This window comes from Oncorhynchus nerka, linkage group LG2, assembly GCF_034236695.1.
Source record: "Oncorhynchus nerka isolate Pitt River linkage group LG2, Oner_Uvic_2.0, whole genome shotgun sequence".
NCBI classification, from domain to species: Eukaryota; Metazoa; Chordata; class Actinopteri; order Salmoniformes; family Salmonidae; genus Oncorhynchus; species Oncorhynchus nerka.
Window position 1 is genome coordinate 7,413,502 of NC_088397.1, and position 13,865 is coordinate 7,427,366.

The 13,865-nt window shown below is 43.9% G+C and overlaps 3 protein-coding genes across 3 annotated transcripts in view; all 3 read left to right on the forward strand.

Annotated features, from left to right (window-relative positions):
• Positions 1–149: 149 nt before the first annotated feature.
• On the forward strand, positions 150–2,452 carry phospho2 (phosphatase, orphan 2). Its single transcript, XM_065022651.1, has 2 exons — positions 150–860; positions 1,621–2,452. The coding sequence occupies exon 2, from the start codon at positions 1,646–1,648 to the stop codon at positions 2,375–2,377; it is 732 nt and encodes a 243-aa protein (XP_064878723.1). The 5' UTR covers positions 150–860; positions 1,621–1,645; the 3' UTR covers positions 2,378–2,452.
• Positions 2,453–2,558: 106 nt separating this feature from the next.
• Positions 2,559–12,276, forward strand: LOC115116511 (kelch-like protein 23). The gene is made up of 6 exons (XM_065022641.1): positions 2,559–3,230; positions 3,755–4,070; positions 6,041–6,247; positions 8,042–8,783; positions 9,543–9,695; positions 10,570–12,276. Exons 1-6 carry the CDS (start codon positions 3,166–3,168, stop codon positions 10,878–10,880), a joined length of 1,794 nt encoding a protein of 597 aa, XP_064878713.1. The 5' UTR covers positions 2,559–3,165; the 3' UTR covers positions 10,881–12,276.
• Positions 12,277–12,370: 94 nt separating this feature from the next.
• LOC135573404 (acetylcholine receptor subunit alpha-like) overlaps positions 12,371–13,865 on the forward strand; it is a 23,175-nt gene continuing 21,680 nt past the window's right edge. Inside the window, exon 1 of the mRNA XM_065022644.1 lies at positions 12,371–13,250. Within this exon, the coding sequence (XP_064878716.1) occupies positions 13,196–13,250 (55 nt within the window). The 5' untranslated portion in view covers positions 12,371–13,195. The remainder of the gene's footprint in view (positions 13,251–13,865) is intronic.

The following is a 13,865-nucleotide window of genomic DNA, read 5'->3' on the forward strand; positions in this document are numbered from 1 at the left end:
TGGCGCCCAATTAACTCCCAATAACTTTTTGAAGGAGAACGCTCCTTCTTCCAGATTCACCCAGAATGCACCACGCGGCTCATTGACGACGCATGGGCAACGAACACATTGGTCGTTCATACGGTTTCCCATCTCCTCGAAAGTGTCTCTGCTTGAACGCTCAGAAGTCGGAGATTTCCGAGGTCCGAGCGGCTCAATAAAATCGTCTTTATACTTAAACCAAGATAGACCACAGCCTGTCGTTTCAAACGGGAACAAATTAATCTAGTGGGCAGAACAAGCAAGGTGGTGGGCAGAGCCAAGCACGAACTAGAGAGATTCTATCGGCGCGTTCTAGCACGTATTTGCATATTTCCATTAGGGAACGTCTACTCTGTAAAGTGCACTTCTGCAATAACTCAAATCGCCTTCACACTCATTCTAAACAACGCAATATTTTTTTTAAACTTTTGGTAAAGTCTACAAAACTTAGTTCACTCTGTTCGTAACAGATTCAAATTTTGTGAACAGAAAACTGCTGAGATCAAATGTTTAGTCGATGAGAAAATGTGAAGGATCTCGGCCAAAATCCATCGAGCTCCATCTTCTCCCACTGCGGGCCACTGGGCTTCCTCTCACTACCACATTTGATGATTTGACATCGTTTTTTCCAAATTTGGTAGTGAGTGGAAACGCCAAGCGGATGCTTCACATTTACACATCCGGTGGAACATCTGTCTCATTGTTCTATCTGTGTCTCAATGGTTCCCAGTTCCCAGTTGTTCCGAACGCGACATGTCTCAAGTGTGTGTTTAAGATCCAACCAGCGATGTCACGCATCTAAATTTACATTTGTGTAAACGGTGTAACAACAGTGTGGGGTAAGATCCTAAGTGAATACACACATTGATACATATATTATTTGACAAGCAGTTTACTGTTTAGAACGACGTAAAAGGAGCTAGCTACTGTACTTGGTGTGTAATAGATTGACTGTTAGCTAGCCAGTTCCTAGCTAGTCAGCAGACAGTTCAAAGAACACTCTTAGCCATTCAGTAGCTAGCTAGATAGATACTGCTTGGTCACTAGCCTTTTTCACTTCAGTTCAATTCAAGGGGCTTTATTGACATGGGAAACATGTGTTAACATTGCCAAAGCACTTTCTGTTTAGTGTCTGACTGCCTGCCCCCTCCCCAGTGTTGGAAAAAGTACTCAATTGTCATACTTTAGTAAAAGTAAAGATGCCTTAATAGAAAATTACTCAATTAAAAGTGAAAGTCACCCAGTAAAATATTGAGTAAAGGTCTACAACTATTTGGTTTAAAATATACTTAAATATTAAAAGTATAAATAATTTCAAATTCCTAATACTAAGCAAAGCAGACAATACCATCTCCTCTCTCTCACCCCTCTCCCTCTCTCTCTCTCTCTCTCTCTCTCACCCCTCTCCCTCTCTCTCTCTCTCTCTCCTCTCTCACCCCTCTCCCTCTCTCTCACCCCTCTCTCTCTCTCTCTCACCCCTCTCCCTCTCTCACCCCTCTCCCTCTCTCTCTCACCCCTCTCCCTCTCTCACCCCTCCCTCCCTCTCTCTCTGTGTCTGGCTGCCTGTCCGTGTCTCTTCTAACAAACCTATTCCACCAGTGTTTTGCAGCAGAGGAGAATCATCATGAAGACTCTGCTGGTTTTTGACTTCGACCACACCTTGGTGGATGACAACAGTGACACCTGGGTCATTCAGTGTATCCCGGACCAATGCCTGCCAGACCTGGTCAAGAACTCCTACCAGAAGGGACTCTGGACAGAGTACATGGGCAGAGTCATGTCCTATATAGGAGACCAGGACATCAGCCCCGATACAATCCGAAGTGTGATGGAGACGATACCGTTTACAGATGGAATGATGGAACTGTTGATGTTCATTGTGAGTAACAAGAACGACATTGACTGCATCATTATCTCAGATTCAAACACAGTGTTCATCGACTGGATACTGCAGGTGGCTGGGGTTCAAGACGCGGTCGACCAAGTCTTCACCAATCCGGCTGCGTTTGACAAGCGTGGCTACATGGAGATAGAATGTTACCATTCTCACCAGTGTAGCCAGTGCCCTGTCAATCTGTGTAAGAGGAAAGTGCTGGCTGATTTCCTAGCAGGGCAGTTGAAGGGAGGGGTAGAGTATCAGAGAACTTTCTATGTAGGGGACGGAGGGAACGACCTTTGCCCTTCCAACAGTCTAAGGGAAGGAGATGTGGTGTTCCCTAGAAAGGGTTACACCTTGGAGAGGCTGCTCTCTAGACAGAGTGCACAACAAGGAGAGGGTTCATCCAACCCGAGAGTCGTAGGATGGACAAGTGGAAAAGAGATCCTGATGGAACTGAAAGCATGTGTTCCCCTGTAGGGTACAGCTCTTTCTCATACTAAATGTAAGTGTACTTGCAACGATTAAAAAGTATACCAAATGCTTGAGAGGGAAGGATTGTGATTGTGTCTTTGTCCTGTTTTGAAAAGTCTTTGAAGATGATATTTTAAATCAGCGGGACTGTATTACATCATTCTCTCAGGTTCAGATGCAAATGAATGGACATCGTTGTGCTTATTTTTGTCTTTAGCAAATGTAGAGAGATACAGAACCCAATAAACAGAAAATGAAAAAACAAATCACACCTGTAAATTACATGTTATAACTGTTTATAATTAAATATATATTCTAGGATGTACAGTCAATAAAATACATTGGCTTAACTTTTTACTAGGGCACTATCTATGTGCAAAATGTATTACCAGTCCTGTGTATTAACAGTGCAATTATCTGTTGTCTCTACTAGGCTCTATTGTGAGTGTTATTATATAAATGGCCGATTACTGCTTCAGCAGTGCGGTTTCGTGGACCGTGACCCCGTCTCCCTGCCTCCCAAGATAACCCTCTGTCTGTCCCTTTGTGTCAATACGCTGATAGTAGGACGAGGCGCGGTGAATGTGATTGGTCGAACGCTGTTATTTGCGGCTGGTAAGATTATCAGAGGCGCTGCTGTCTTCGGCTGAGATGCTCTGTCACATCAGCTGAGCGCCTGCCGCGTCAGCCTAAACAGATAACGAAACTAAATAGCGGAATGTCCGGCGTTTATTAGATTGGTTGGTTTACAAGGGAATTGCGCATAAATAAGGATTTACAACAGATGGCGTGTGATGCGGTTTGACTCGCTCCAAACACAGGATGCTTTAACAACAGGAAAAGAAACCATGTCGAGCAGGTAGATGTGTGGCTATTGTTCAGTGAGCTGTGTTAATGATCTTCACTCGGGACTATTTAGATTGAATAGTATTCTGTCAAGTGTATGTAGGTCCTATGTGAATCCATTACATTGTGTTTTAAATAAGACGACTAATAGATTACATGATCAAATACTCTCTGGATCCGTTGCAAATCCATGTATGTTTACTATCTGTGCTCAGTTCATCGTTTTTTGCAAGGTGTTGCTGCTTACAGTATTGCAAAATGTTCATTATGCAATGTTTTCTGTTTTAGCAATAAACCCAATTTGATTCTATCAAGCTTCATTCATTTAAATGTCATGTTGAAACTAATTCCCATTGCGGTTTGCATCCTACAGACCATAGCCTGTCTTAATAACGTCAGTATAACCAGATGTGTAAAGGGACAGGGAAGTCCAACGTCAGCTGTTCTGTATTACTAATGTATAATGCATGGATGGGCCAAGGCAATGGCATACATTTTTAAAGGGTACATTAAGATATTTAATGTCTCGTGTTTCAGGAACACAATGTCATCTAAGGGACAGGAGTCGCCGGAATCCTTCTACACCTATGATTTCTGTGACCCAACCCATCCCACGGAGGTTCTAGAAGCCCTCAGAGAATACTACACAGAAGGCTTGTTCACTGACATAGCTCTACAGTGCTCTACAGGGGAGCTCTTCCACTGCCATAAAGTGGCTCTATGCTCCCGTAGTTCCTACTTCAGAGCCATGTTCACAGCCGATATGAGAGAGAGGTCCCACAGTGTCATCAGACTAGCTGGGGTAGATGTGGAGGTGCTGACGACTCTGGTGAACTATGTGTACACCTCCAAGGTAGGCTACACCTCTGAGACCATTTATGAGTGACTGTCCATTATGTGAATGTAGTAGCCTAATATTAAAAAATGGTATGTTTTTTAACCTTTATTTAACTAGTCAGTTAAGAACAAATTCTTATTTACAATGACGGCCTACCAAAAGGCAAAATCGTCTATGATTGCTTATGGCGTCTCAAAAGTCATTTAGTCATTAAAATGGTGTTTTTACTTTTACACATGTTGTGTCTATTGTTTTAATATTGACATGGTCCCATGTAACCTTTTACTGCAGTGGGATAAACCAGGGTCACACAGACTCTTTCTTGGTCGTCTTAAACAAATCTACTTGGAAACAAGTACAAGTATACACCTCAAACACATGGTTATGGGTTTAACAAAAGAAGACACCTGTATCATGTCAGATATAGAGTTGAAATGTCTTACATTTTGATTTTGCATCCAAATATTACACTTTATATACATCACAGAAGACTGAAATTTAACAAAACTGTTTGACATAGAAACACAAGATTTTTGTCTGTTCAATAAAAAAATCTTTATCAATGATGAAACATGAGTAACATTCCACCCATGAGGCCAAAGAGGACACTTTTGGTCATTGACTGCAGGAAAGGGCTACATAATACCCTACATGATCAAAAGTATGTGGACACATGCTCGTCCAACATCTCATTCCAAAATCCCGGGCATTAATATGGAGTTGGTTCCCCCTTTGCTGCTATAACATCCTCCACTCCTCTGGGAAGGCTTTCCACTATATGTTGGAACATTACTGCGGGGACTTGCTTCCATTCAGATCATTAGTGAGGTCGGGCACGGATGTGGGGCGATTAAGCCTGACTCGCAGTCGGCGTTCCAATTCAATCCAAAGGTGTTCGATGGGGTTGAGGTCAGGGCTCGGTGGAGGTCAGGGCTCTGCAGGCCAGTCAAGTTTTACCACACTGATCTCAACAAACCATTTCTGTACGGACCTCGCTTTGTGCATAGGGGCATTGTCATAATGAAACAGGAAAGGGCCTTCCCCAAAACTTTTGCCAAAAAAACTTGGAAGCACAGAATCATCTAGAATGTCATTGCGTGCTGTAGCGTTAAGATTTCCCGTCACTGGAACTAAGGGGCCCGAACCATGAAAAACAGCCCCAGACATTATTCCTGCTCCAGGGTGCATTGGGGCAGTCGGCGTTCTCTTGGCATCCGCCGAACCCAGATTCGTCCATTGGACTGCCAGGTGGTGAAGTGTGATTCATCACTCCAGAAAACACGTTTGCAATGATCCAGAGTCCAATGGTGGCGAGCTTTACACCACTCCAGCCGACGCTTGGCATTGCGTGTGGTGATCTTAGGCTTGTGTGCGGCTGCTCTGCCATGATGGAAACCCATTTCATGAAGCTCCTGACGAAAAGTTATTGTGCTGACGTTGCTTCCAGAGGCTGTTTGGAACTTGGTAGTGAGTGTTGTAACTGAGGACATATGATTTTTACGCGCTTCAGCACTCGGCGGTCCCGTTCTATGAGCTTGCGTGGCCTACCACTTCGCGGCTGAGCCGTTGTTGCTCTGAGACATTTACACTTCACAATAACAGCACTTACAGTTGGCTGGGGGCAGCTCTAGCAGGGCAGAAATTTGACAAACTGACTTGTTGGAAAGGTGGCGTCCTATGACGGTGCCACGTTGAAAGGCACTGAGCGCTTCAGTAAGGCCATTCTACTGCCAATGTTTGTCTATGGAGATTGCATGGCTGTGTGCTCGATTTTGTACACCCGTCAGCAATGGGTGTGGCTGAAATAGCCGAATCCACAAATTTGAAAGGGTTTTCACATACTTTTGTATATATAGAGTAGGTTATTTACTGCACCCCAAATGGCACCCTATTCCCAGAAAGTGCTATATGGACCCTAAGGGCGCTGGTCAAAAGTAGTGCACAATAGGGTGCTATTTGGGACACAACTCTAAACTGTCTCCCAGGCCTCCATTACCCAGTGGAATGTAGAGTCTCTGCTGGAGGCTGCAGACCTGCTGCAGTTCGGAGCCGTGAAAACGGCCTGTGAGAATTTCCTGGTTCGTCTCCTCGACGTCGACAACTGTCTGGGCATGCTCCGTTTCGCCCAGCTCCATGTGTGTCTGTCCCTGGAGAAGGAGGCACGCAGGGTGCTGCTCTGCTACTTCCACGAGGTAATGGTTCAGGTTTAGGTTCAGGCTTATTCCTACATCGTGGTACATATACAGAAACGAACAACAAATATGATGTCATTCAATATATACAGTGCCTTGCGAAAGTATTCGGCCCCCTTGAACTTTGCGACCTTTTGCCACATTTCAGGCTTCAAACATAAAGATATAAAACTGTATTTTTTTGTGAAGAATCAACAACAAGTGGGAAACAATCATGAAGTGGAACGACATTTATTGGATATTTCAAACTTTTTTAACAAATCAAAAACTGAAAAATTGGGCGTGCAAAATTATTCAGCCCCTTTACTTTCAGTGCAGCAAACTCTCTCCAGAAGTTCAGTGAGGATCTCTGAATGATCCAATGTTGACCTAAATTACTAATGATGATAAATACAATCCACCTGTGTGTAATCAAGTCTCCGTATAAATGCACCTGCACTGTGATAGTCTCAGAGGTCCGTTAAAAGCGCAGAGAGCATCATGAAGAACAAGGAACACACCAGGCAGGTCCGAGATACTGTTGTGAAGAAGTTTAAAGCCGGATTTGGATACAAAAAGATTTCCCAAGCTTTAAACATCCCAAGGAGCACTGTGCAAGCGATAATATTGAAATGGAAGGAGTATCAGACCACTGCAAATCTACCAAGACCTGGCCGTCCCTCTAAACTTTCAGCTCATACAAGGAGAAGACTGATCAGAGATGCAGCCAAGAGGCCCATGATCACTCTGGATGAACTGCAGAGATCTACAGCTGAGGTGGGAGACTCTGTCCATAGGACAACAATCAGTCGTATATTGCACAAATCTGGCCTTTATGGAAGAGTGGGAAGAAGAAAGCCATTTCTTAAAGATATCCATAAAAAGTGTCGTTTAAAGTTTGCCACAAGCCACCTGGGAGACACACCAAACATGTGGAAGAAGGTGCTCTGGTCAGATGAAACCAAAATTGAACTTTTTGGCAACAATGCAAAACGTTATGTTTGGCGTAAAAGCAACACAGCTCATCACCCTGAACACACCATCCCCACTGTCAAACATGGTGGTGGCAGCATCATGGTTTGGGCCTGCCTTTCTTCAGCAGGGACAGGGAAGATGGTTAAAATTGATGGGAAGATGGATGGAGCCAAATACAGGACCATTCTGGAAGAAAACCTGATGGGAGTCTGCAAAAGACCTGAGACTGGGACGGAGATTTGTCTTCCAACAAGACAATGATCCAAAACATAAAGCAAAATCTACAATGGAATGGTTCAAAAATAAACATATCCAGGTGTTAGAATGGCCAAGTCAAAGTCCAGACCAGAATCCAATCGAGAATCTGTGGAAAGAACTGAAAACTGCTGTTCACAAATGCTCTCCATCCAACCTCACTGAGCTCGAGCTGTTTTGCAAGGAGGAATGGGAAAAAATGTCAGTCTCTCGATGTGCAAAACTGATAGAGACATACCCCAAGCGACTTACAGCTGTGGCACTACAAAGTATTAACTTAAGGGGGCTGAATAATTTTGCACGCCCAATTTTTCAGTTTTTGATTTGTTAAAAAAGTTTGAAATATCCAATAAATGTCATTCCACTTCATGATTGTGTCCCACTTGTTGTTGATTCTTCACAAAAAAATACAGTTTTATATCTTTATGTTTGAAGCCTGAAATGTGGCAAAAGGTCGCAAAGTTCAAGGGGGCCGAATACTTTCGCAAGGCACTGTATATAAAAACTCATCAGATATGTATTCTACTAAATCAATAGATGGGTTTATTAAATTTATTTAGTGATTTGAGAGTGTAATTTTCTCAGGTGGTGAGAGAGGAGGAGTTCCAGGAGTTAGGGGTGGAGAAGGTGAGGAGCCTCCTGCAGGAGGAGAACCTGGCGGAGGTGTTGAAAGAGGCGGTGCTGGTGGAGGGGGTGGTGAGGTGGCTGACCCACGATACTCTTGCCCGCAGGGGACACTTCCAGGAGCTTCTTCACTCCGCCCACTTAGACCTGAAGGAAGAGTACCTCAGGACTGCCTTGGAGCTTCATAGAGAGTGTCTGGAGACTGACACTGAAGACATCCACTCCCTATTTGTCCAAGCTCTGAAGACTGCTTTTAATATCAATAAAAGCCCTCCGGAACACTGCAGAAGGGGCAGGAGACTGACCTCCAGGATGTTTGTGATAGGAGGGTACCACTGGCACCCTCTGTCTGAGGTCCAGACCTGGGACCCGGTCACAGACCAGTGGCAGCAGGGGGAGGATATGCCAGACCACACCAGGGAGAGTTATGGAGTTACCCTGCTGGGCTCCAACATCTACATTAGCGGCGGCTACAGGACAGACACTACAGAGGCTCTAGATACAGTGTGGGTTTACAGCAGTGATACTGATAAATGGACACAGGGGCAGCCCATGCTGACAGCGAGGTACTACCACTGTTCTGTGGGTCTGCATGGGTGTGTCTACGTCATAGGAGGGTACAGAGGAGGGGCACCCATGGGGGAAACGGAATTCTATGACCCCCTGAAAAGGAAGTGGATTCCCGTAGCTAATATGGTACAAGGTAGGTTGGCCTATGAAGGTATGGAATATGACATAGTTGTGTAACTTGACAGTTGATTTTTTGTTGTAAGTTTTGTCTTATAGTAAATGTATTTGTTTACTGCTGGAGTTTCATGGTAGTTTTAAGGTTGGAAGCCTTTTAGTGACAATTCTTCCTTCCTTCCTTCCTTCCTTCCTTCCTTCCTTCCTTCCTTCCTTCCTTCCTTCCTTCCTTCCTTCCTTCCTTCCTTCCTTCCTTCCTTCCTTCTTCCTGCCTTCCTTCCTTCCTTCCTTCCTTCCTTCCTTCCTTCCTTCCTTTTCCTTCCTGCCTTCCTTCCTTCCTTTTCCTTCCTTCCTGCCTTCCTTCCCGCCCTGCCTTCCTTCCTTCCTTCCCGCCCTGCCTTCCTTCCTTCCTTTCCGCCCTGCCTTTCTTCCTTCCTTCCTTCCTTCCTTCCTTCCTGCCTTCCTTCCTTCCTTTTCCTTCCTTCCGTCCGTCCTTCCGTCCTTCCTTCCTTCCTTCCTTCCTTCCTTCCTTCCTTCCTTCCTTCCTTCCTTCCTTCCTTCCTTCCTTCCTGCCTTCCTTCCTTCCTTTTCCTTCCTTCCTGCCTTCCTTCCCGCCCTGCCTTCCTTCCTTCCTTCCCGCCCTGCCTTCCTTCCTTCCTTCCTTCCTTTTCCTTCCTGCCTTCCTTCCTTCCTTCCTTCCTTCCTTCCTGCCTTCCTTCCTTCCTTCCTTCCTTCCTTCCTTCCTTCCTTCCTGCCTTCCTTCCTTCCCTTGTCACAGGTGTGGGGAACGCTACGGCCTGTGTTCTGAGAGACACAATATATGTGGCAGGCGGTCACTATGGTTACAAGGGAAGCTGCACCTATGATAAGATTCAGACCTACAGGGCAGACGTCAATGAATGGAGCATAACAACGACCTGTCCTCATCCAGGTACCACAACACAACTCAGTTATATCAGCCCTGGTTCTATAGAGCTACAGAGAGATAAACTCTGTTATATCAGCCCTGGATCTATAGAGCTACAGAGAGATACACTCTGTTATATCAGCCCTGGTTCTATAGAGCTACAGAGAGATAAACTCTGTTATATCAGCCCTGGTTCCATAGAGCTACAGAGAGATAAACTCTGTTATATCAGCCCTGGTTCTATAGAGCTACAGAGAGATAAACTCTGTTATATCAGCCCTGGTTCCATAGAGCTACAGAGAGATAAACTCTGTTATATCAGCCCTGGTTCCATAGAGCTACAGAGAGATAAACTCTGTTATATCAGCCCTGGTTCTATAGAGCTACAGAGAGATAAACTATGTTATATCAGCCCTGGTTCCATAGAGCTACAGAGAGATAAACTCTGTTATATCAGCCCTGGTTCTATAGAGCTACAGAGAGATAAACTCTGTTATATCAGCCCTGGTTCCATAGAGCTACAGAGAGATAAACTATGTTATATCAGCCCTGGTTCTATAGAGCTAAAGAGAGGAAATGGGACAGTGCATTAAAATCCAAAAGTTCTGGTGCGGCTCAACCACATGAGGAACTCTGTTAATAACTAACTTACCCCAGGATTGAAGGATTTATGAAAAACAAATAGTTATGTTGTAGTGCAGCATTCAAACTTGACAAAAATATGAATGCAGGATGTTTACTCTCTTGAAGCAAAAGTGAAATCATAGGATGTACACACCATGTAAAGTGATGCACATAAGTAGTAGTCATCCTTCCTGTATTTGAGCAAAGATCATTTATTTGACCTCTGTGCATCCAAACTAAATCCATGAATGAATCTGTCTTGACCGTCTCTTAGAGTACGGCCTGTGCCTGGTGTCACTGCACCCCAAGCTGTACCTGGTGGGTGGCCAGACCACCATCACAGACTGTTACGAACCGGACAGACATGAGTGGAGCCAGCTGGCCAGGACCAAGGAGAGGAGGATGGAGTGTGGTGCCGTGGCCATGAACGGGTCCCTGTATGTCACCGGGGGCTACTCCTACTCCAAGGGCACCTACCTGCAGAGTGTCGAGAGGTACGACCCCGAACAGGACACCTGGGAGATCGTGGGGAATTTACCTGGAGCGGCGCGGTCCCATGGATGTGTCTGTGTTTACAGCGTTTAGAGAGAGAGAGAGAGAGAGAGAGAGAGAGAGAGAGCGAGAGACAGAGAGAGAGCGAGAGAGCGAGAGACAGAGAGAGACAGAGAGAGAGAGAGAGAGAGAGAGAGAGAGAGAGAGAGAGAGAGAGAGAGAGAGCGTTCCAGGTTGTCAGTAATGCAGTTGTGGATGTGTGTGTGTGTTTATAGTATTATAGTAACTATATATTGTATTACTGTTGTTTAACACTTAACCAGGCGTTGTGAGATCGTGTGAACTGCATTTGAGACGACCTGGAACGTGTCCTTTGTTACTGCTCCATTCAGAGGACTTTTTCAGACAGCTGATGGCGTCTGATCTACCTCATCCTGTTCTCCTGCTATAGACACGTGAATATTTATTGTGTCCGACTAAGAGATTTTGGGGCGTGGAATGTTCCCCTATGCTGGAAGTGGGGGCCTGAGTGAAAAAGTTTAGGAACCCCTGAATTAGTTAAATAACGGTGTGTTGTTTACAATGATTTGATTGTTTTATACGTTGTATTGTAAAACTTTTGATTGTGAAAATAATTTAATGGATTTTTACTTGACTTAGCCATTTTGAATGGCAGCAGCTGACACACATTGCAAAGCACCACTAGGGGATTTATAAAGCACCACTAGGGGATTTATAAAGCACCACTAGGGGATTTATAAAGCACCATTACATTTACATTTACATTTAAGTCATTTAGCAGACGCTCTTATCCAGAGCGACTTACAAATTGATTTCTTAATATTTATTTTATTTATTTGAACAGGAAAAAATAGGAGTTGATACCATACAAATGAATGTACAACTTTGCATAGTTTTCTTTCTTTTAAATATAATTTTAAAAGAATCACCAGCAGTAGCCTTTCCTGCAGGAAAAGGACCAAATCGCCCTCTAGTGGCCTCATGGGTGGAATGTTATTAAGATTTTTCATAATTTTATAAATAATACACTTTTTAGTGGGGTGGGAGGCGCAGAATATCTGTTTTTTCTATGTCAAACGGTTTTGTTATATTTCAGTTTTCTGTGATGTATATGAAGTGTAATATTGGGATGAAAACTCAAAATGAAATACATTTCAACTCTATATCTGACATCAAATCAAATCAAATCAAATCAAATTTATTTATATAGCCCTTCGTACATCAGCTGATATCTCAAAGTGCTGTACAGAAACCCAGCCTAAAACCCCAAACAGCAAACAATGCAGGTGTAAAAGCACATGATACAGGTGTCTTCTTTTTTAAAGCGCATAACCATGTGTGTACTTTTGAAGAACAAAAACTCAACTACTTTGAGAAGAACAACATATGCAGGTCAAGAAACACTCTGTGGAAGGTCAAAGGTTCAAACAAATTTGTAAAAGAGAATTAAATTGAATGAGTCATCATTTCCATAGTGTCTGTAAAGTCCTTGCTGTTCACACCCACTCCACTGGGTAAAAATGGTTGAATCCACGTTGTTGCCATGTCATTTCCACAACAACAATTCAATGTGATGACTTTGAATCAACGTGAAAAACTGGATTTGCAAAAAGTCATCAATGTAAGGGAATTTTGTGGGGTTTTTTCACCCAAGTTTGAACCTAAATCAGGGTGACATTTTGTTGTTGAATTCACGTTGAAATCACGTTAGTTGACAACTCAACCAAATGTAAATCAAAACTAGACGTTGAACTGGTGTCTGTGCCCAGTGGGATATTTGTGGTTCTGGTGAGTTCCCGACAGAGAGAGACCATGACATCCTGACTATACAGGAGAAGCAGCACGTGTGAAAGTACCTCTCGTACTCCCAGTGAGCGCTCCCAGCTGTCCCCCGGTACCACATGCTGTCTGGCTGCTACTGGGGGTTCAACAATAGCTCAGTCCTATTGCCCCAGAGACCACAGCCGAGCAGAGTAGAGCACAGAGAAGCAGAGAGAGACCATGACATCCTGACTATACAGGAGAAGCAGCACGTGTGAAAGTACCTCTCGTACTCCCAGTCAGCGCTCCCAGCTGTCCCCCAGTACCACATGCTGTCTGGCTGCTACTGGGGGTTCAACAATAGCTCAGTCCTATTGCCCCAGAGACCACAGCCGAGCAGAGTAGAGCACAGAGAAGCAGAGAGAGACCATGTTGGGATAGGATCTAGTCTGTTACAAGATTACTCTGAGGCCCAGAGTAGAGCAGAACAGAGTAGAACAGACTAGAGAAGAGAAGAGCAGAGTAGAACAGGGAAGAGAACAGAGCAGGTTAGAGGACTCCAACTGCCGTTTGGTTGACAACACAACCCAGGTTATAAAGATATAAACAGTCCTATTATTTAACCAATGTGTTATTTGAAGGTACACCCTCTTCTTGTTGGGATTCTGGTTGTTTTAGCAGGTAAGTTGTAACTTTTTGGCATGCTTTACCTATATACCTTTTGACCTATACCAGTTTTGGCATGCTTTACCTATATACCTTTTGACCTATACCAGTTTTGGCATGCTTTACCTATATACCTTTTGACCTGTACCAGTTTTGCTGATGTGTGTTTGATTGTAGTTTTTATTGATCAGAAACACTTTTGAAATGAATCCCTTGTTATTCAACCCAAACTGGATAAACATATCAACGTTGCAGAGTCAGTTTTGAGTCAGTCTTACGTTAAGCCAGAGAGGACATGATTGACAGGTACAAGTGCAATGTCCCTCCTTCCATCTAGAGCTGTGTGTAAATCTCAGCGGGTCTGCTTTTTTGCAACCAGAATGCAGAGCATGTTTTGAAGGGAGTTACGAAGTTACTTAAATGTACACAATTGTGTAGATATATATGGTATGGCACGGATCTCTATAGGATCATTTTCAATGGTAGAATAGGATGTAGCCAGTTAGTGATAATGAGGTATATAATGTGGGATAATGAGGTATATGATGTGGGATAATGAGGTATATAATGTGGGATAAGGAGGTATATGATGTGGGATAATGAGGTATATAACGTGGGATAATGAGGTAT